The following is a 23,925-nucleotide window of genomic DNA, read 5'->3' as shown; positions in this document are numbered from 1 at the left end:
GCAAAGGTAGGACTCATCCTGAAAGGCTGGGGAGCCTGGCCAGGTAGAGAGGTGTGGAAGGGAAAGTTAAAGAGGGGAGGAAATCCAACCTCAGGGCCACTGAGTCTCTTGGCAGCAGTGTAGATTCTAGAAAAGGCCTTCCCTCCTTAACGGACAGCTCTGTCCCTCACTCAACCATCTAAATCCCTGACACTGGCCCTACACATAGGTCTTTGCCTAGAAAAGGTTCTCAAGGTTGACCACCTTCCCCAGATAGGCATCCCCACTACCCTCACTCCAATACTACACAGGCAACCTCTCATAACTGTTTGGATGTGTCCCTAAAACTTGCTGGCAGTAAGGAGGGGGCAGGGTGGGGGATATTTGGGTCCTTAGAATACATCTTTCCATGGAACTGACGGATTGATGCTTGCATTCCCAGAAAAACCATTTAATACCCATGTACTTGCACTAAGCACTAACAAGTGTAAGAGTGCTGATACCATAAAGCACTCCCTACTTCCCATCACCACAAAACAGAAAGATCTCATGAGCCTTCACACCCCCAGTGGCCTTGGCTGCTACAGACACTTCGCTCTGAGTCTTTGAACTTTAAGTCTCCAGCCTTAGCTGTTCTGCAGGCTGAATTTGCCCCAAACCTGGTCTCTTTCTCGTTTTTCATTGCCTAATGGAGTCTCCATCTGGACTTTCCGGTAGCGCTCATCTGTTCAAACCCACTGAGCTACATAGGACAGAACCCAGGGCCAGAGGGCCAGAAGGCCTGATTTCTGCCACCAGCAGCTGGGTGACCCTGGGTCTTTGGATGTCATCATCCTCACGGGTAAAAATATAGGGAGCATGCGAGAAACTACCCAAGGCTCCCTCCTGACTCCAAAGGGAGTCAACCACCCTCATCTCCCTTCCCCCTTCCAAGGAGCTCCTCCATGCTTTCATGCTGCTAACAATTGCTTCATTCTTCTCCCAGCAAACTAGCACAAAATGTCAGTGTCCAGTTTGACTATTTTCTCTCTCCCTCAAATCCCATCAGTCACCAAATCCTGCAGGATTTCTTGGCAAGCTCATTCACCTCTGTTCACTCCTCTCCACCCATTGACTTGATTTAGGTCCTAATCTACCTAATGGGTTATTCCAACAGCACATTCTCATAAACCCCTCCCTGTCTCTCCAACCTGCCCTTCTTAGCCTGGAATCCTCCTGAAAGCACAGCTTTCACCTAGTCTCAAGGTCATCGACATTACATTTAAATTCTTTAACTTCAGCTTTCAAGACCTTCCAGGATCTCTCCCCGGCCTGAGACTCCAGCCTCACTTCTCCCAGAGTCCTCTCCCCATCTCACCCTATGACTCCAGCCCTGCAGGCCACTCATCAGGCTTGTCCTAGTCTTTCAGGTTCTGCTCTTGTTCCTTGCCTTATCTCCAGCACAAAACCATCTGCCTTTCCCCCTTTTACTGAAGGCAACACGGTAACACCACCCAGCTCAAGGCCCTCCTCTGCCACAAACTCTTCCTCAACATCTACTGAGAGTTGGGTGGAACATCAGGGCTGACGCAGCCCCAGGGCAGCTCAGAGTTTGGAGACGGTGTGGACAGAGAGACATGCAAAAGATGTGCATTATGTACCACAGCAGAGATCGGAACCGGATGCTACAACAAAAATGACTTGGGGGTTGGGGAGGGAGAGATGTTTCAAGACTTTGTTCTGCCTCCTGAAGGATTAGCAAGAGTTCATGCATCTTGCAGAACAGAGACAAAAGGACTTCCCAGGAAGAGAAAATAGTGTATGTTAAGGTAGAGAAGCACAAAATGTAGAAATTGTTAAGCTACTCGGTTTGGGGAACAGTGGAGATGCAGCTGATGAGTCAAATTATTGCCAGCCTCTGTGGAACTCTGAATGCCAAACAAGGATGGTATACTTTATCCGTTTCAGAGGCAAGCCTATCCCATCTTGTCTATACCTTCCATCTACAAATGTGTTACAGAAGCCAAGATTACTACACAACATGGAACATGATGACTAAAAGCACTGTGCACAGTGAAAGCTGTGTTCTTGTGTGCATAAATGTGTTTGTGACTGAGAGAGGAAATCAAAGTAAGACTTACAAGGAAGCACCGTAGTAAGGACTACCTAGGAGTACTAAATAGAAATCATAAATTTCCCGAAGATAAAGCTGAGAGTGAGCAGCACCCTGGAACTCTCAAAGCCTTGAGGCGATCTAGGTCTAACAGTAAACAGACGCTCTGAGATGGCATCTCTTAGCAGAGTACTCACTGCTTGAGAGATAAGAACGGCCCTCATGAAGATCTGCAAGACCTGGCTTTCAGAGTCTATAAAGGATACAGCCCGCCCTTCTGGGACCAGCAGTGGATTCTGCAGAAACGGAGACACAAAGGTGTCATCAAGTGTTGAAACCGAAGAATGATGCTAGGAAAACAAGTGGAACTGCTCTGAGGAAGGAGGAAGCAGGAAAAATAGTGACTCAGGAAAACACAAAGCTGCCAAGAGTTTCAGCCTAGTTGTGCCCACACCAAGTGATGACAGTGTGACATCTTTTTTTTTTTCCTGAGTGATATTTCTTTAATGAGGGTGTTCAGTCTGGGAACTTAATAAACCTTTAAGTTTATTGCCTCAACATTTAAATGCCTCAACGGTGCTGTTCGTATTAGCTATTCCTTCCCATGTTTTGCAAAAGGGGATCCATCAGATTTCAAGCAGGAGTGTCATGAACAAATCTATGTATCAGGAAGGAAATGTTTTTGATAGCCAAGTGAAAAACAGCTTCCAAATATTACCGCAAATCTGACAGCCGAAAGGCTACGGCATTCCTTGTCCAAAGCGCAGTTCTTTCAGGACTGTTCCTCCCTCCTCACTTCTCCATCTGGCCCCCTAGCCCACAGATTCTGTCTCTCTAGTCTCTCCTACCTGTATCCTCTCCGGGATCCAGCACAGGCCCTAGTCACTTCTATCTTAATTGATCTTCCACTGGGCTTCTCCAACCCCAGGGTCTCTCACCTAGCAGTTTCCATTTGGCCTTCATCAGAATCACAGAGGAATTTGGTAAAAACATGCCAGACCTACTTAATCTGAGTAATTTAAAAGCTCCCTAGGCAATTCTGAGGCTCAGCCAGGTTTGCAAACTTTTTTTTTTTTAATCCTTGCTATAGATAAGTGAAGGGGCTGCACTGCTGAGAACTTTCGAGAAAAGCAGAATGTCAGGTTCCACCCCGACCTAGGAATCAGAATTTGCATTTGAACAAGATCCCCAGGTGACTCTTAAGCTTGTTAAAGGTTGAAAAGCACTGCTACCAAGTGTTGCCAGATCATTCATTCCACAAATATTTACTGGGTTTTCTCCACTGGGCTAGAGGTTTGGGAGGCTGAAAGGGTCAAGGGCCAAGGTCCCAGACTTTAAATTCAGAGAACCATCAATCAATCTCCTGCTTAAAAGCCATTATTGAGGCTCATGATTTCAAAGCCCTGACTTCTCCACCTGGCCTTCATGGCCCGCTGGGAACAGGTTTCTTCCTTATCACCAGCTTTATTGTCTCTCACTTGCCACTGCAGCCAAGCTGGGCCACTTGCTACTTCTCAGGCTATGAAGTGCTTGCCTGCGTACACAGTTCTCACAGGGCAGGTCACACTCTACCTACCTCTGCCCGGAGAAATCCTTCAAGGTCCACCATGCACATGTCACCGCCTTCCCGAAATTATCCCAGGTTTTACACAATCAGATGAAAGATAAATTCCCACAACACTTTGCTCATACCTCCTTCATAGCATTTATTTCATTCTACTTGTCAGGCACCTGTAGCACATAGCTGACCCAGTAAAGAGACCATGATGCTGTTTATCTCTGTAGTAGCAATATGCTAATAACTGGCACATCACTGAATCTCAAGTTCAGTGAGATACTGAACTTGAGATTAATAATGTATTATTAATCTAACAATATGTATTATTGTTAGATTACTAACAATAATGTATTATTAAGTATACTAACAATACTAACAATAATGTAGTATTAAGTAATACTAACTATACTAACAATAATGTATTATTGTTACTAACAATACTAACAATGTATTATTAAGTAAAAATTATGAATGAGCGTAGTAAAATTTCACCAGTCCCCCTCATCTCCCACTTCAAAGTCACCTAAATATGAATTTAAGCAGATTACATACAGACTACCTAAGCCTCAAGTAAAAAAGAAATAACCCCTAAATCAAGTATTTTTTCACGTAGTACAAATAACAATCAAAGACTGAACACGCAGAAGACGAATTTTGTGTACAGCTAACTGCCTTTGTTGGGCATTAAACGTCATAGAATGCAACATAAAATTTGGTAACATTGCAGATTTGTAGTATAATTGATTAAGGAACTGGGAGAAAGAGATATGAGACAGGAAGTGAACGAAAATATACAAAGGGAGACAAACATCCAGCTGCTCTAAAAGTAAAAATGCTCTGGATTTGTTTTTTAAGAGGACTAAATGCTGGCTAGAGTGCCTGTTTTGATCTTATGCACACTTTGGAAGCCCTGGTCTTTAAATATATAATCTTATTTTCATCTGAGGAACAACTGAAGGTCTGGAGTCAGGATGTCATGAAGGAGAGGAACACAGAACCATCCCCGTCTTGCCGTCTTTTGGGACGCAGTGGCTTGAGGTTTGGAAAAGCATGTTGCATTTTCCCAATTACAGTAGAGTTGATTTCTGCTAAGGCGTTGCAGCTGGACGCACGCTCTGGGGAACACCGATTTGCTTGGGCAAAACGGACCGTAAGCTTCCCGACCACCTTGGGCTATCTCTCTAGACTACGCCGCTGCTCCAACCAAATGAGCAGAGCTCTGACACACTACACACAGCTGGGATGACCAACCACCCCGCGCATCTCCAGGGCCATCCCGGCACCTGTAGGGGCGCGGACAGTCCGTAGACTTCGGACAGGACTGGGAGGAGACGCGAAGCAAATCCCCAGGAGTTATATTCGCCTCCCAATCTGGCAAGAGAAGGGGAGGAGGGTCCCCGCCCTCGCGTCTGGGACACACTCGGCGATCTCGGTTCCTAAGGCAATTCCCCTGCGGGGGCTCCCAGTTCAGCCTGCGCAGTGGGCCCGGGGGGCGTGGGGAGAACCCACTGACCTGAGTGTTGGGCTCCTCTCCGGACAGCTCAGGTGTGCGGCCTTTCCACTTGTCCCCCCCAACCTCCGAACATGAGAGCCGAGAAACGAGTAGCAGGCCACTGACCCACCGACCAACTAACCGACCAACCAGCGGACCGACCGGCAGCGGCCGCGTCCGGAGCCCACGTGACGGGGGCGGGGACCCACGGGAGACTCGGGAGGCTCGTCCCGAAGCGCCCGCTCCCAGACCGTCCCACCTTCCCCCGGGACCGCCCCTCTGCCACGCCCCCTCCCCTCTAGGCTCCGTGGCAGCCCGCAGGGACCCAACCGCCAAGAGTTCCAGTTCCTTAGCGACCTGCCTCGTCAACACCGCCCCTTCAAACTTGCTCAGCCCCCGCCGGTCCAGCCCCAGCCCCGCCCAGCCCCAGCTCCGCCTCCTAAGACGACGTTACCATTCCCTTAAGCCCCGCCTCTCTCTGGCGGCCACGCCCCTAGGAGCCCCGCCCCTGCTCTTGTCACCTCCCTCTCCAGCACCCTTCCGGCCCCGGTTGACGCCTGGCGGTCCTGGGCTCCCGGTTCCCTGGGCTTCTCCAGCCCTCGAGCACCGTTCTTTGGCCATAGGGAATAAAAGCGAAAAGCAGAAAGGGAACTTGTGTCGAGAATTGCAAAAAGAGATGTCATAGAAAGAATGTTTTAGAGGCAGTCCCAGCTTCTGGGCCCAGGCGAGCTAGTTCAAATTGAGGTTGGCCTGAAGGCAATCTCATTTCTTGTCTCTGAGCGCCCCCAGTTCGGAAGACTGAGTCACCCTAGAATCTGGCCGCTCTCGAACCCCGCGACCTGGAGTGGAGGTCCCTCTAGCGGTCAGCGTCAATCAAAGGCGCCGGCACCCGTTCTTGTGAACAGCTAGGGACAAATAGTCCTGTCCTGTGCCCAGCATTTAGGCGGGGGTTCCACAGGCACAACAAAAGCTTTGCTGAGCACAGGAATGGATTGTAGGATCGGGGCAGGACTGGGCCTTTGGGGACCTAGGCCAAGGCCTTCCCCCGGTGTAGGGCATGAATCCCCTTTGGTGGTACTGCTAGATTGTTGCCCTGTCTGGGCCCACAAGACTTGGTTGCTCAGTTCAGCGGATTAAAATCCCTGTGGGCCTCAGATGGCATCGACACCAAGGACTCTGGCATAGTCCCCAGCTCTGGCAGGAGTCACTATCTCCCTAACCTCAGTTTTTATCTACATTTCTACAGGCTGGATTGTTCATCAACTCCACAAGACACATCTTTTTTTATATTATCCTGACGGTCTGAAATTACCAGTGTGCCCAGAAGACTTGTACATGCGAACAAAACTTAAGCCACCCTGGCAAACATGAGACTCTGGTCACTGCAGGAACCCGGCCAGAGGCAGGCCAAGGGCAAAGCCAGCAGAGGAAGGCTGGGGCCCACAAGAGTTGTGTTACAACAGGACACTCTTCAGTTCGCTTTCACTTCCTTAAAATAGCAGCTCAGAGGCTTTTATAGAGGAGGCTGCCATGGTTCACACGAGTTCATGGGTGTTTCCAAATCCTACATGTTATTGCCCTAGGAGACCCGCAGTCCCCAGAAAATGATAGTCTGTTCTTTAGAACTATACATTACTTTTTAAAAATCATCTTTAAAAATGGTATAAGTCACAGACATTGAAAATAAATTCTGGTTACCGAAAGGGAAAGGGGAATGATGAGTAAATTAGGAGTTTGGGATTAGCAGATACACACTAATATATATATATATATATATATGTATAATGATAAACAAGGATTTACTGTATAGCCCAGGGGACTATATTCAATATTTTGTAATAACCTATAATAAAAAGAATGTGAAAAAGAAAATACTGCATCACTTTGCTGTACACCTGAAACTAATACAACATTGTATATCAACTATACTTCAATTTTTTTTAAATGGTGTAAATCACTGATTTTCCTGCTTATTCACACTTTGGGACCATTTTAGGGGAGGGAACTTAAAAATCACAGCACTGTCTGGTCCCTCCTCCAGAGGCTCTGATTGAATGGTCTGAGGGTATGGCTTGGCATCAGGATTTTTAAAACCTCCTCAGGCGATTCTTAGGTGCAGTCAAGTTTAAGAACCACTGGTCTAGATCTTAGGACCTTCAATCCTCAGTAAAATCCAACAAGAGGCCAGAACTGAAAAGTTCATCTGAAAGAAGCCCAAGAAGTGTCACAGACCTACATGATTACCCCTGGCTCCCAGGAAACAAAGTGCCCTGTTAACAGGGGCTTCCAGGAGAAAATGTCTTAACCTAAAAGGTGATTCTAGCTACAGAAATTTAAGGCATGAGAGTGGGTTGTTAGTGGCAGGTGTGCCCTGCATAACTGTCAAAGCAAAGCCTATCACAGATGAATGGTAGACAGCACACAGGTAGCCTCTCTGCGCCTCCAAAGCCACCATGTATGCAGGATTTATGAGTAATCCCACTCTGATTAATTCCCCTGCTACCCTCATCTGTGAGGCACATTCCTTTTCCCTGTGAAATAGGTAATGTTATTTTACCCATGGGGCAGCAAATGGCCCCCAATCCATGGAATGGGTAATATCACCACATTTATTTATTCATATCTGCCTCATTCCACAATGGATTTGAGCTCTCTGTACCACTCTGTTAGAACTGTGGGTAACTGTGCTATGTCCATGGGCTTAGCAATTCCATTCTGCCAAACAGCTACTCAAATCCTATGGGAAAGAAAACGAAAAAAAACCCCACCCCTCTCTTCACTGCCTATGGTCCCAGCCTGGGCTTGGCAGAGTTGGAAAACAGCTGCAAACAGAGCAAACCCTCTCATGTGACCAACCTGGGAAGACAGAGGCCCCAGCACATGACACAGACTGGCACCACAGCCTGCACTTGTGACCTGAACAGCCTGCAGTGAACAATTGTGTGGGAAAGTTTGAAGAAGCCCCTCCAGACAGGCCCAGGTGGTCTCTGTCCCCTGTGCCACGTGGCACGCCTGCTGTGGCAGGGAGTCCCTTGCCTGCTATTTGGCATCCATCCAGATTCCAGAATACTTCCTGAAGGCCTCAGTGAGTTGGGGATTGTTCACTGTAAATCCAGGCACGGGCAGCACTCCCTGAAACGTTCATGCTGAGGGCATGTAGGCAAATAGAACCTGATGAGGTTTATTTGCTTAGTGTCACTTTTATTGTGTTTCAGGCAGGAAGAAAGAAGCAGGGGAAGGTAAGGCAAGATGAGTCTACAGAAGGGTCCTCAGCCTTAGGCTGGTTTTCTGGAGGAAGTAGCTTTTCAAAGGCCTACAGGAGGGTCTTGTGCAGGCATGAAACTAGCTAAAGAGGCAGGCCGTTATTTTTAGGCTGAAATGATTAACAAACTGCTGAGAAAAGTTGGGTGAACAAACATATATTTGATGCTTCCTTGGACAATGACAAGATTATGGGCTTTGCGGTCTTTTCTAGCTCTTTCCTTTTGTAGCTTTGGTACTTTGAATGGCTCACCGAAACCCTCTGTCTATAAAGGCTTGTCCCTGTCTATCTCCTAAGGGTGAGAGGAGTTCTAACACAGATGCAGACACTTTATAACTGGAAAGTGGTATTCAAATGGTAATATTTTCACTTTCTTATTACGACCGCCTTGCTTGGTGTAGGGACAGTACCAGGGGAAATCAAAATTAAACATCAACAAGAAATATTACTTTACACTATTGATACTATGTATAGAATAGATAACTAATGAGAACATACTGTGTAGCACAGGGAATTCTGCTTAATGCACTGTGGTGACCTGAATGGGAAGGAAGGCCAAAAGGGAGGGGATACGTGTGTATGCAGGGCTGATTCATTTTGCTGTTGTACAGTAGAAACTAACACAACATTGAAAGCAAGTATACTCCAATAAAAATTAATCCAAAAAATAGTACTTTAGTTGGGTAGTGAATAATAGGAGAATATCAATAGGCAACTGTAAAAGAGGAAAGAGCTTGGGCAAAGGCCAGAGGGGAGAAAAGCCAGGAGTATGAGGGTGTGGCCTACATTTCTAATGGCTGAGAAGGTGAGAGTGGGGAGAATTATTAAAGTACATGCTAAAATGCTTTACTAAAAAGAAAAGTTTGGAAGTAAGCTGGATCAGGATGTGGAAGGCCTTGAGCACCAGGGTGTTGGGATGGGTAATGGAACTTCCTGAAAATTCCTGAATGACAGACTGTCATCTAAGCTTTTAGAAGATACCAAAGGCAACATCATCTAGAAAAGAATGTGTGTGCATCCCCACTTGCAGCCCCTCATCTCCCTGTGTGCCATTAGTGGGATGCTATTAATATATTAATACTATAGTATATTGCAGAGGGGCCCTGGCCCCCCATCCTGGAGCACAGCATCCCTGGCCATCTCCCTCCCCACTGTAATGCATCACTGGAGAGGCTGCTTTCTCCTGGTCTGGAGTTTGTAAATCATCTGATTTCCATCATTCCAGGCATAGAGGTGCTTATCTCTGGGGTTGTAATGGATCATGGAGTGACTTCTTGGCCGCCTGGGAAAGAACAAGTTGGGCAGATTCTCTTCCATGATGGTGCCAAGAGGATCATAGACACAGGTGATGCGATGTGGGCCATGGCCTCCAGAACTGTAGACCACATAGAGGACCCCACACAAGAGGAACGAGGCTTCAGCGTCCTGGCTTCTGCATGGAGTGTCCCATGAGTGTTCTACTCCCAGCGTGTCAGGCTCAATTTTTGTGAGAACCAAATGGCTGCGGATGCCTGGCCCTGAGTGGATGGCCCAGAGCCCGTGCTCATCCACAGCCAGGTCAATGTAAGTTGAAGGGGAGTGCTGGTAGGCCAGGGCTCTGCCTGCTCCTCCAAAGAGAAGCATCCGGTCTTCTACAATCCTCTTTTGCAGATTATATTTGATGATCTCATTGGGAGTCCCTTGGCTGTGAAAAAATAGGAAACCTTTGTAGATCACTTGGCCTGTTCCCTGCCAGGAATGTGTTAGAATCAGCTTCCGGGGGGCTGGCTTGGTGCTATCTTCCATGAAGGCCCGTATATTGGCAAATTCCCAGACAGTGTTGTTTCTGGACCCAATGAAGACATAAACCTTTGGAGAGTCACTGACAGCATCTTTCATCCAAGAGCCATCTGTGTCAGTCGTCTTCTTCACTATTTTCAGAGACTTTATGCCCATCAGCATATTGTCACAGCCTAGCCACAAAGGAGGAAAAGGAGAGGTTACTTTATGAACATATGAGATGTCTGCTTTTCTCACAGATTGCTTTTTTTTTTTCCTTCAGTGTCTAATATTAAATTATCACATAAAGATCAGTCAATGATTGTAGGATTCAATGAATCAAAGATTTTAAAGAATAACTGAGTCTGTGAAGGGAGTTGCTGTCAGGTTATAAGAGCATTCATTAGTCAAGTTAATCAAATCAAGATATAAACAACTATTTGCTGTGTCCTAGGCCCTGTTCACTCTCCAGAGCACTTCAGGTGACGCACTGAGTATGGAAGCACCTAATTCAATTGTGTTTGCCAAGATTTTACTAGGTTTCTGCTGTATACTTAGCTTACAGTACTGTCTTAGAACAGTGCTAAGTACTAAGGATAACAATTATAATATCAACCCTACAACGTGAGAAGATGACCTTCCAGGAAGGATTCTGATTCTTAAACTTTCTAGAACATTGTTGTCATTGTTCAGTTGCTCAGTTGTGTCTGAATCTTTGAGACCCCATGGACTGCAGCATGCCAGACTTCCCTGTCCTTCACTATCTCACTAAATTTGAGTTTGCTCAAATTCATGTCCATTGACTCATTACTCATTTACTCATGAATGCATGCATGCCTTTAGTCAGCCGACTCTGGATACCAACAAAAAGCAAGATACTAAGCTAGGTGTTATGAGCTGGGGGTACAATGGGCTGGGGTACAATGATAAATTAGGCACAGTTCTTGCTTAATAGGTGCCTGACTCTAGATATAAAGCTTAAAATGAATTTTTTTTCAAAAAAGAGGACAGAGAAGAGACATATCATTTGATACAGGGGAGAACCTGCCTTTGAGTTAGCCCTTGAAAGACACCTTGAAGGACATTCTGAGAGGGGTAGGAGAAGCTTTCCCAATAGTTAACAAAATTGCATTTGGGAAAGTCCTTCAAACTTAGTGAAGTACTACAGTTTTTCATCCAGTATAAGCTAAATCCTTTGTGTATAAAACTAGATGCATAAAACAAACTAGTTGAAACCTGCTCTGTGCCTGGAACCTTGAGGGTGGAGCTAAGGAATATGGATTTAATTCTCCAAGAAGGTAGGGAGCTACTAAAGCTTTTGAATAAGAATGAAACATGGCCACTGTTCTACAAGACTAATTAAGCTGATAGTCATGTGTACAATAGATACATGGGAAAGAGACTAAAATCAGGGAAACCAAGCAGAAGGTATTTCTGTAATCCAAACAGGATGAAGGGCTCTAAACTAGGTGGAGGAAGATGGAGTAAAAAGAAGGGGCCTATATTTCTCTAGCTCCTCACTGCCACTCAGACTATTACTCTCTCAAAAAACCCTTCCTTCTTTGATCCTAGACCAATTCAAAGATCTGCCTCTGCCCTTGAGAGCTGTGTGTTGGTGAAAAAAATCTCACATTGGTGCCTACTGGTATCATTACACTAAGGGGTCTCCAACGTCAACTGAGCCCTAAATACTATACTGCTCTCCATGCTCAGCCCATCTTCCACATGGCAGCTATCTTAAAGCCCTCCTTTTGCCCCACAACTAGCCCACCGATCCTTCATAATAACGCCTTTGCAAACATAAATACTACTAGACGTGAACTTCCTTGACTTCCTGCTCCTCACTTATAGACTTTTTCTTCAACTCCTAACCTTGCTCCCCTCCCACATATCTTAGAAGCAGCCATGTCATTCCTCCTGTGAAGACTAGTTAGTTCACCTACACTCCTGTCTCATCCTTTCCTGCCTTTTAGTTCCCTCCATGAATGATCCCCCTTCCCATCTCAGATTTCTCCTTCACTACCAGTTCTTTAGCTTGTAAATATCAATTCTCCCACAATTAGACACCTTTTCCAACTTCCTTCACTCTACCATGTTATAGAACTAGACTCTCCTATAGTTTGTACTCTCTGCACCCATTTCTTCACCTCCCATTCTTTCACTTCACCATAACTTCACAAAAATGACCCTTTAAAGCATGACCACAGACTTCCTAACTGAAAATTTCAACCTTTTATGTCCGTATTTTAGCTGACCTTTCTGTAGAATGGCAATATTGATTAGTTCCTCCTTATTAAAGGTTTTTTTCTCCCTCGATCTTTTAAATATATATATATATATATATATTTACTTATTTCTATTATATTTTTTGGCTGAGCTGGATCTTTGTTGCTGTGCGGGCTTTTCTCTAGAGGCAGCAAGTTGAGGCTACTCTCTGGTTGCAGTGCATGAGCTCTAGGGCACACGGGCTTTGGTAGTTGTGGCACATTAGCTCAGTAGCTGTGGCTCCTGGGCTCTAGAACACAGGCTCAATAGCTGTGGTGAACAAGCCTAGTTGCTTCCCGGCATGTGGGATCTTCCTGGATCAGGGATCGAGCCCCTGTTTCCTGCATAGCAGGCAGATTTTTTACCACTGAACCACCAGAGAAGCCCTCCCTTGATCTCTGTGTCACCACAGAGACAAATATCTGCGTTCATCAGGTACCATTTCATTTTCCTCTTCTCCAGGCACATGTTCGCAGCCTCCTTTGTACATAAGCTGCACCTATTGATCTATGTCCTGTCCAGTGGGATGTAGACAGAAGTGGTGTAAGCCCTTTCCACCTGGCCCTTACATCTGCTATCTTCAAGAAGACCTCAGGGTCTTGGGATTCTCACAAGTTAGAGAGAGATATGGGTCAAGATTAGATGAATGCCACTCGCCATTTTAGAAAAAGTGGGTCATCAATTCCAGTCATGAGCTTGTTGCTGGGACTGCCCTGTTTAGACAGTCTGTTGTGAGATGGGCATGTCACAGAGGCAGGGTGTGGTGGCCTGACTAAAAGCATGAGAAATCCTGTATGTCTCCCTCAAATCCTGCCGAGGTCTATATCATAGGTAGGAGAGGAAAGTCTTAAAAAAGCACAGGAAGTCTCTAGGTCTCCCTCACTGACTGCTATAGGGTGAAGTGGTGGAGTGACAGTCGAATGTATAACAGTCTCTTGAAGAGAACTGAACATTCCAAGGGCCTCCGCAAATCCTTCCAAAAGCTTCAATATAAGAAACTGGATGTGTCAGTGGGTTGTCATTTTGTTCTTAATAAATACATAGGTTCTCCAGGCCAACTGGAGGCCAACTGGAGTCAGAGGAAAAGAAATATGGTGAAAGGAGAGAGAGTGGACACAGTAGGAAAGATGTATGGCCAGAGAAGTCCCAGAGGTGGAGGTGAGTAAGCATTTGGCAAACTGTGTGTACTGCCAGCTATTTGGGAACCAGTCATGAATGACAAGGAAAAAAAAAAAATCCAGAAAGATGGGAGCACAAAGAAAAGCAAAGGTGTTCTACAATCAAGAGAAGAAAGAGTTTCAGGGAGAAGTAGCGATCAAGTAATCAAAGTTTATTGAGAAGTTGATTAGGATGAAGACCAAGAATTGACTCTTAGATTTTGCAACATGAAGGTTGTTGGTGACCTTGAGAAAAGCTGATCCAATGGAGCAGGCAGGGGGATTTAGACCTGTGGAGACCTGGAGCTGATCTGAGTAGCTTAGGGCATAATTGGAGGTGAGGAACCCTACCATAGTTCTTTAATCAATTCATCACCCACAATAACCGTACCTTCTTTTCATTCCTCAAGCTTCCATCATAGCCTCCTCACTCTCCTAGGAAGATCTCACCTCTGATTTCACTAAGAAAACAGATGCAATCAGAGAACAATATCATCTCTGGTGTGGATTACTGCAATAGCCTCCCACACTTCCATCCTTGACCTCAGAGGCCACTCTCCACAGCTGCCGAAGGTATCTTTGAAAAATATAAGTCAGATCATTTCCCTGTCTGCTTAAAACTCACCAGTGACTTCCCATCTGACTCAGAGTAAAGCTCAGCTCTACCTTCCAGGCCATCCGGGGCTGCCAGCCCACTGCCTCTCTGCCTTGATTTCTGCAAACTCTCCTACTTTGAGCATTTTGTTCAGCTACACTGGCCTCCCTGCTGTGCCTCAGACTGTGCCAAGCACACTCCTGCCTCAGGAAATTGGCACATTTTGTTCCCTCTGATTGGAACCCTCTTCCTGAAGATAACTACATGCCTTCCTCCCTTGCTCCATTTAGGTCTGCTCACAAATGCTCCCTCATTATCAAGGTCTCCTCTGATCACCCTATTAAAAATGGCAGCCCCCTTGTCCAGCTCCGCACAACCCCCTTACCCTAGCTCATCGTTCTCCCTAGTGCTTGTCATCTTCTCTCTGATATATTATAAATTCATCTGTTAACATATTTATTGTTCAGCTCCCCTCAATAGAGCATAAACTCCATGAGGGCATGAGCACTGTCTCATCTGTTTCATTCACTGCTGTGTATCTTGCCCCTGGGATTGCAACTGGCACATAGGAAGCCAGTGTTTGCTGAATGAATGAGTTTTCCAACTAACCAATCTATTAATCAATTTCACATGAACCCACACTATTTGCCTTCCCTCCTGCTCTCTTTACTTTTGCAATGAATCTCACCAACACAAGGGCTTACTGAAATTACCTCCATTCTCCTGCCCAACAGTCTCTTCCTCCCCCTCTGTAAACAATCAGGTTACCAGATCATCTTAGAAGCTTTCTAGTGTGACCCCATTTCTCTGCTCCACTTTATAATAAAACTCCTTAAAAGAGGAGGTTCCTCACCTCCACTTACGCCCTAAGCTACTCAGATCAGCTCCAGGTCTCCACAGGTCTAAATTCCCCTGCCTGCTCCACTGGATCAGCTTTTCTCAAGGTCATCAACAACCTCCATGTTGCAAAATCTAAGGGTCAATTCTCAGTCTTCATCCTAATTAACTTTTCAGTAAACTTTGATGACCTGATTGCTACTTCTCCCTGAAACTCTTTTCTCTCTTGGTTATAGAACACCTTTGCTTTTCTTTGTGCTCCCATCTTTCTGGATTTTTTTTCTCTTGGCATTCATAACTGGTCCCTTATCATCCACCTTTAAGTGTTTTGTCCTCAGACTTTTTCTTTTCTCTATTTATGATAACTTTCCAAGTAACTTCATTCTTTCCCATGGCTCTGAATAGCACTATAAATTCTGAATAATGAATACATAAGAATTCCTATCTGGAATGACATCTTATCTGGATGTCTATTTAGCCCCAGACTTTTTCATCCAACTGCCTACTCCGTGTTCCTACTTGGCTACCTTCAAACTTCTCTGTACAAAGCAGAACTCTTGCTTTTATTCCCCAAACTCTCTTCCTTTCCCCATTTCAAGCAAAAATCATCACTCAAATTACCTGTCCAGAAGTCATCTTTGATTCCTTTCTTTCCATCTCTCCAAACTGGCAAGTGCTGGTAGTAAACCTCTCTTTAACTTATGATGTTACACTTAAAATGCTCACTATATTTCTATATCCTCCTCTTTCCACCCCCTCCTTTCCCCCGGCACTCTGTGAATCCTCACCTTTTGCCTGGACTACTACCACCAATTTGTCTGAGTTTACTTTTGCTTATCTACAGAATGTTCTCCACAAAGCAGGATGAGTGATCTGTATAAAAACATGAAGTATGTGACTGACTTGCTAAACGCTTTTCCCTACCACTAACTTGGCCTAAAACATCTATCCGATTTGGCTTCTCCCAGTCTCTCGGACTTGATCCTCCACTCCCTCCCTATACTCCCACCTGCCTCACTGTACCTGGCCTCACTGTGTGGAGATTTCATTGGCTTTCCTGCTATTCTGGGAGCTGTCAAGTTTGTTTCTGCCTCAGGGCTCTTGCACTTGAACTTCTTTCTGCTGGAAGTGTTCTTTTCTTTGATCCTCCACAGTCTGCTCCTACTCATCCTTCAAACCTCAGTTTCAATTTCAGATCCTTAAAAGGCTTCCTGTGACTACTGTATCTAAATTTAAAATGATCTTCTGTAGCATCTCTCTTATTTCCTTGAGATCATTTATTGAGTTTTGTAATTATGTTATCTGTTTTATTTACTGGTGCACTGTCCTTCTCCTTCACTAGACTATAAGATCCACAAAAGCAAGGCTTTTGTGTTCATGTTTGCTATTGTACTCTACTGCCTGAGAGCTCTGTGGGTTCAACAAACATCTATTGAATTAGTAAGGAAGGTAGGTTCATTCAAGCAGATGTTTTTCTAGGGTTTAAATAGTGCTGCACACCCAGAGTTCTGACTGCAGATGTCATAAGTAATAATAATTTGTAAAGCACTTTAGGGTTTTTATAATACTTTCAAATGCATTATTTAATTTAAAAACGTGACACAATATTGTCACCAAGGCAGCATATGGCAGGGATGTGGTTAGGGTCGTGCCATCTGTGGCTGCTCCCAGAGGACTTGCATGTTTCACACCATGGCCAGGACCAAACTTTGGGGCAAGCTATTGAAACTGAATAGAACCCTGTGGAGCTCCGAGGCTCAGAAGACTTTCTGTATCCCCTGTTTCTAGGGAATAGACTCCAGCCTCCATGACCTTCCCTGAGTTCCAAAGGGCAGATTGGAACAGTTGCTAACCAGGGAAGAGGGAGGCGAAGTCAAGAAACAGTAGTGCAGCCTTGGGGCAGGGTCTTGGTTGACTTCAAGAGATGCATATAATAGTATCTTTGAGCTCTCCTGCTGCCGTCTCTGGGGTCGCACAGAGTCAGACATGACTGAAGCGACTTAGCAGCAGAACTAAAATCCCTAACAAATGGAAGATACTCAGTTCAGTTCAGTTCAATAGCTCAGTCATGTCTGACTCTTTGCGACCCCATGGACTGCAGCACGCCAGGCCGCCCTGTCCATCACCAACTCCCAGAGTTTACTCAAACTCATGTCCATTGAGTCAGTGATGCCATCCAACCATCTCATCCTCTATCGTCCCTTTCTCCTCCTGCCTTCAATCTTTCCCAGCATCAGCGTCTTTTCAAATGAGTCAGCTCTTTGCATCAGGTGGCCAAAGTATTGGAGTTTCAGCTTCAGCATCAGTCCTTCCAATGAATATTCAGGACTGATTTCCTTTAGGATGGAGTGGTTGGATCTCCTTGCAGTCCAAGGGACTCTCAAGAGTCTTCTCCAACACCACAGCTCAAAAGCATCAATTCTTCGGCACTCAGCTTTCTTTACAGTCCAACTCTCACATCCATACATGACTACTGGAAAAACCATAGCTTGGACTAGATGGACCTTTGTTGGCAAAGTAATGTCTCTCCTTTTTAACCTGCTGTCTAGGTTGGTCAGGTTGGAAGATGTTAGCATTCTTCAATCAAGAGAAGGTCACAGTTTGATAATGTTGAGAAGCTCATCAAGAAACCACCTGAGGCCGTATTAAAGGAGGGCAGACCCTGTACACACCTTGATCCTTGTCAGCTACCCTAGAACCACCAAATCCTCCCAGGTTAGGACTACAGTTTTTCAGGGGACCAGTCAGTTGTGTGCCCTTTTCCTGGCAAACCAATAAAGCTATTCTTTTCTATTTCACCCAAAACTCTGTCTCTGAGATTCAATTCTACACTGTACACAGAGGCTGACTTTTCAGCATCATTATGGAAGTCTCTCAGCCAACAGTTTCCACCATGCCCCATTACTGACCTGTTTTACCAGACTAGGGGATTGTTTCCCTATGGCCTCTGGGTCAGTTTCATCCTGGTTGGCCTGGGTTATAGAGACCAAATCCCTAGGAAAGGTAGAGAAGCCTGGGACAGCTGGGAACCTTAGAATAAGTTTCAAATATCTCAACATGGCACTCAGGGTCCTTTGTCTGCATTGCAGGAGCAGCTAACAGAAGGATCCCCCTACATGCTGAACTCTGAGGGCTATGCGCTGTGGTGTGGAAGAGAGGGGGCGGGCTGCCCTGTTTACCAGGACCTATCTCTGCCAGGGCTCAGTATGCCTTGTCTCAGTTTGACCAGCTGAATCTGTCTCATGTGAATGCTCTCCTCTTCCCACAAGCTCTGTGATGACAGATGATGAATGAACAAGGATTTAGGACTGTATGTGATCACAGATACCTTTAATGGGAAAGGGGTGGTCCCATGGGCCATGAGAGAAGCTCAGAAGCTGTTCCCTATTGAGGAACAAGTCCAAAAGCTTGAAAAATTAATAAATACCTACAAATACATGTAATATGCTTGGTACTGTGATTAGGTACTTCTTTGCTTATCTAGATCTTATAGTTCATCTAAGTGGTAGATATTTTAATCTCTATCTTCCAAGCTAAAAAAGCAAAGGTTTGGATAAGTAACCTGATAGATCACCCAATTAAGGGAGCCTCTGAGCTGAATCTGAGCTGGAAGGCAGGGCCAGCCAAGACACCCCTAGCCAGGACACCCCCAGCCAGCCCAAGGGACATGGTGGATGGGCTTGTGGACATGGTGGGAAGGGGTGGAGAATGGGTGAGCCTGGGTATGCCTAGAGAGGAAGAAATGAAGGCAATGGACTCCCCAGGGCCTATTAGCAGGATGATAAGATATCTGTCCTGACTAGGGAGCTCCCAGCCTGCCCATTCCTCTTGGAGGAAAGTCAGCAGACTTGCAGCCAGCTATGAGGGACTGTGGCTAAGAACAAGGAACAATCTATGTCTCATCAGTGATAAAATATTCATTTAAAATACAGCAGAAATGGGACTTTCTTGGTGGTCCACTGGTTAAGCTCCACTCTCTCGACGCAGGGGGCCAGGGTTCAATCCCTGATCAGGGAACTAGATCCCACAAGCCACAGCTAAACCTGCATGCCACAACTAAGACCTGGCACAGCCAAATAAACAAATAGTTTTTTAAATAATATAATACAGCAGTAATTAATACAAACATTCTTCTTCCTCCTTCTACTCCTCTTTGAAGAAATAGCAAAACACGAGAGTGCTAGATGGTTTTGATCATGGAAACACAGTTCTGGGGGAGAAAGCACAGAAGTTTCCCCTGTGTGCTCCCTTCAGCTTTCTCCTGTCCCTCGTAGCTGGAACCTGGCACTGGGAGTAGAGATCTCAGTGGTCTGAACTCCATTTGGTTCTCTGTGTGACTCCCTAAAAGTCCCTTGGTCAATCTAGCTTTTCCACCTGTAAAATAAGAGGTTTAGCCTGGATGTTGTACAGTTTATTCAGGTGAATATTCTATAATTTTTTCATAAATTCCTCTTCTTTTGGAATTTGGGGAGAATATACTTCCAATGTTTGAATAATGGGGAAAGTTAAAACTCCCTGTTGTGCCTCTCTTAGAAGAGATAATTAGCGGGACTAAAAGGTTGAGGAAGGATAAGAAATAAATTGAAAACCTTTGAGTCCAGCCAAGATGCAAATTATTTAACAGAGATACTGACATTTTGCAAATCAGAGAATGAAAATCTGTGGTTTACCCCTCAGGCAGAACTGTAGACAAGCAATTAGGGTAGAATTTGGCCCAAGGCCTCAGAGTGAATTCATTTATAAATATCACTTATTTGAAAGTTCTTAATATTTTCCCCCTTTTTCAATAGTAATACTCTCCAGACTTGGTGAGACTTTTCCCTCCATAAGGAATGACTCAATCAGAGTTATATTTTAAAAACAGTGATGTGGGACTTTCTGGTGGTCCAGTAGCTAAGACTTGGTGCTCCTATTACAGGGGGCCGGGGTTTGATCCCTGGTCAGGGAACTGGATCCCACATGCTATAACTAAAGATCCCACATGCCACAGCAAAGGCCTGGCACAGCCAAATAAATATTTAAAAAGAAAAAATAAAAACTGTGCTGGTTATTAGTAGAGAATTAACTGGGGGTAGAGGTGGAGGAGAGGGGAAACAGGGAGACAGGTGGAGAGTCTGTAAGCGTAATCCAGATGAGAAAAATCTAAATAGTGATGGGAATGAAAAAATGGGCACAGATTCAAGAAACAGAAAAAGAGAGGTCAGGTAACTGATGAGTTTGTGGGAACTGAGTGACAAGCCAGACTCAAGGTTGTGAGACAGGAGGGAAGGGGACGGAGCACAACCTTTAAGAGAATGGCATTGAGGACATGACAAAAACTGATCAGAACCGACCAGGCCCAAGATGGCGTAAGACTTGACTTCCACTAGGCCTAGATCCTCATTATACGCTCATTGTAATACATCAGCAAGCTAAACGCACGCCACCAGTGCCATGACAGTGCTGAGGCCAACCAACAAAAGGTAACATTTTGACTTCTTGGGACTTCCCTGGTGGTCCAATGGTTAAGAATTTGCCTGCCAGTGCAGGCGACAAGGGCTCGGTCCCTAGTCTGGGAAGATGCCACATACTGCAAAGCCTGCTCTCTAAAGCCCACGAATCACAACTACTGAGCCCATGTGCTCCAACTACTGAAGCCCATGTGCTTAGAGCCTGAGGTTTGCAAGAAGAGAAGCCACTGCAATGAGAAATCCGTGCACCACAATGAAGAGAGGTCCCTGCTCACCACAACTAGAGAAAGCCCTCACACAGCAAGGAAGACCTACTGCAACCAAAAATAAATAAATCTGGACTCCTTCAACCACCTGAATTGCATTCATGTCAATAAACATTTGTCAGTACCTAGCAAATGACAGTTACATGAGGATGTCAAAAATGACAGCCCTCAGATGAGTAGTCAATAATAAAACTTCAAGTTATTTGTGTCCTGGAAACTAGTGGCAGTTATGCTTTTCCCCTATATATATATATATATATAAATATATATATATATATAACTTTTAAGTTTTATTTTGTATTGGGGTATAGCTGATTAACAATGTTGTAATAGTTTCAGGTAAACAGTGAAGGGACTCACCTATACATATAGATTTATTCATTCCCCTTGAAACTCCCCTACCATCCAGGAAGCCACATAACACTAAGCAGAGTTCCCTGTGCTATACAGTAGGTCCTTGTTGGTTATCCATTTTAAATACAGCAGTGTGTATATGTTCATCCCAAACTCCCTAACTATCCCTTCCCCGAATCCATTCCCCCAGCAACCATAAGTTGCTCTGTGAGTCTGTTTCCCACAGAATGCATTTCTGGTATGTCAGCATAGTACCCAGGGTCCTTCAGCTGACTTCTTCTGTCACTTCCCCACCACACTGGACTAATCAGTAATCACCAAGCTTGCCATGGCCTCTCACAAGTTTGAGACTTTGCCTCTACTTTTCCTTAGCTTATCTTCGCTAACTTAGGATACATCTTCTTGTCCTTCAAAACAAAATCTCTGACTCTTGCAGAGCAGCTACTTGCTCTTTTTTGTGTGTCCAAAGCTTTCTGTGCAGTCCTCTTCCAGGGCAATTCTTGGGCTGAATTGGAATTGCCTGCTCACTGTTTCCTTGCAAGCATTTTAGGCAGAATCTATCCTTTATTTGTCTTTTTATCCACAGGGCCTGGGACATGGTACATATCTCACTCACTATTGAAATTCTTATTGCTTACTGACCAAACTCAGGAATCAGTTAGATTCAGATGATGCAGTATTAGTCAGTTGCTACCACAATGCATGCTAGGCCAACTTAGAAATCAAGTAGATTCAGATCACAAGAGGTACATGTGGACAACAGCAAGTGCTATTGCACTGTCTAGAAAGCCTAATTAGATGGAAGACAGGAGGGCAGGAGGACCAGCTTATATGGAATGGTACTCAGTGAGCCATGGGAAGATCCGGCTCTGCAGAAGGGCTGTGAGTCCAGGGTGAGTGCTTAAACAGAGCCTGGCGTACAATACATGCTCTATGTATTCTGATGAGTTTCACAGAACTCTTTAGCAAAACCACATGCTAAGTCCCTTCAGTCATGTCTTACTGTTTGCGACCCTGTGGGCTGTAGCCCGCTGGGCTCCTCTGTCTGTGGGATTTTTAAGGCAAGAATACTGGAATGGGTTGCCATTTCTTTGTCTAGGGAATCTTCCTGTCCCAAGGTTTGAACCTGTCTGCGTCTCTTATGTTTCCTGCATTGCAGGCAAGTTCTTAACCTCTAGCGCCACCTGGGAAGCCCAGCAAAACCACATCAAAGGTTTATCTAGGTTCCCAACTCTAGAAGTATTTCATGGCACCCAGTACAGAACCCTGCCAGCTTCCCTTTATTGGTGATTAGCCATTGAGTCTGAGAAGAAAACAGAGGATGCATGGCTGTTGGTTTGTATGGCTATGTGCTGCTCAACAGCATGGAGTGTGAGGAAGCTGGGAAGACCTGTGAGCAGTAGTGAGTGCACAGCTTCCACTGTGGGTCTCTATAGCTGGAGTTCAACACAGCCAACCTCCTTCATGTGTGTCCTTTCAGAAGAGGCCAGCTTTCCATAACCTCCTTACCTTAGCTGGTTTTCTTCTGTAGTATTTAACTTCGATCTGACATATTGTAAATTTTCACACTAACACCCCACTCCAGTACTCTAGCCTGGAAAATCCATGGACAGAGGAGCCTGGTAGGCTGCAGTCCATGGGGTCGCTAAGAGTCGGACACGACTGAGAGACTTCACTTTCACTTTTCTCTTTCATGCATTGGAGAAGGAAATGGCAACCCACTCCAGAATTCTTGCCTGGAGAATCCCAGGGACGGTGGAGCCTGGTGGGCTGCTGTCTATGGGGTCGCACAGAGTCGGACACGACTGAAGTGACTTAGCATAGCATAGCATAGCATAGAATATTAGTTTTATGAGGGCAGGGCTTTTTGCCTAATGTGCTATGTTCACTGCTAGATATCCTGTCCTAGATTAGCATCTGGCACATACTACAATTTCTCTATTTTAATTGTAAATATGTTAAATATCAAGAGATGTTAACATACATCAACAAAACCTCTCTAGGGTCCTGAATAATTTTTTTAAAAATGTAATGAGTTTCTGAGATAAAAGTTTGAGAATTGTTGTCCTAGAGGATCCAGGCTGGTCAACACTCATGCACAAGTGAAGCATGGAACTGGCAGTCCTCCAAGGAATTTCTGATCAAACAGCCTCTGTTTTGCATTAGTTATCTAACTGTTGCGACATCTTAAGCATTTCAAGCTTATAATTATGAACTTTCTGCTTTTATTTAATTTTTATTTAAAGACTGAGCTGAGTTTTGGTTTCTGCATAGTGGGTTATTTTTTTTTTCCTTCAATATTCTTACTTAAACTGAAAAGGATGAAAATTTTCTCAGTGTCAAGGTGTGATACTGCCATCCTCCCATTTATCTAGCTAGAAAACAGAATCATTTTGACATTTTGCCATGAATTCTTCTTATACAATCAGTCATACTGATGCTGTTCTATCCTTTCTCAAAGTAGGCTGGTGTAGCACTTGCTGACCTCATCCTAAACTTTTCAGCAGCCCTCTTACAGGTTCTTCAGTCTCCCCTCAGTCACACTGGTGCTCCATCCATTGCCTTCATATAGATATTTGCATACTTAAAAACTCATCTTGATGACTGCCTCTTTTCCAAAGCAGCAAGACCAAAAGTCTCATACTGATGTTATTAGAAGTTCTATTGGAAGGATGGGCTCCAGAGCCAGACTTGAACTTGCTTTGGCAAAAAAAAAAACTTGGTGAAAGCAACCAGATCTTGGTATGCATGTGCCCTCTCCCTCAGACATCTTCCTCAACCATGAGAACAAGCCCAGGTTCACCTCCAAAAGATCAGATGCCACGTGGAGAAGAACCAAGCCACTGCAGCTGAGGCCGTC

At 45.0% G+C, this 23,925-nt stretch overlaps 2 protein-coding genes across 6 annotated transcripts in view; both read right to left on the bottom strand.

Annotated features, from left to right (window-relative positions):
* The window catches only part of PPFIBP2 (PTPRF interacting protein, binding protein 2 (liprin beta 2)), a 158,991-nt gene extending 153,681 nt beyond the window's left edge, over nt 1-5,310 (bottom strand). For 2 of the 5 annotated variants that reach the window (XM_010829277.1, XM_010829278.1), the window contains exon 1: nt 5,143-5,305. The gene's annotated coding sequence lies outside the window, so the exon portion shown is untranslated. Of the gene's footprint in view, nt 1-5,142 lie in introns of all 5 variants that reach the window. The other 3 variants (XM_010829275.1, XM_010829274.1, XM_010829279.1) reach the window with 3 other exon arrangements.
* Nucleotides 5,311-8,524: 3,214 nt separating this feature from the next.
* Nucleotides 8,525-23,925, bottom strand: part of OLFML1 (olfactomedin-like 1) — a 30,386-nt gene continuing 14,985 nt past the window's right edge. Inside the window, exon 3 of the mRNA XM_010829273.1 lies at nt 8,525-10,335. Within this exon, the coding sequence (XP_010827575.1) occupies nt 9,545-10,335 (791 nt within the window). The 3' untranslated portion in view covers nt 8,525-9,544. The remainder of the gene's footprint in view (nt 10,336-23,925) is intronic.

This window comes from Bison bison, unplaced genomic scaffold (assembly GCF_000754665.1).
Source record: "Bison bison bison isolate TAMUID 2011002044 unplaced genomic scaffold, Bison_UMD1.0 scf7180017864503, whole genome shotgun sequence".
NCBI classification, from domain to species: Eukaryota; Metazoa; Chordata; class Mammalia; order Artiodactyla; family Bovidae; genus Bison; species Bison bison.
Note: the sequence above shows the minus strand (reverse complement) of the source record. Positions and strands in the feature narration are given on the sequence as shown.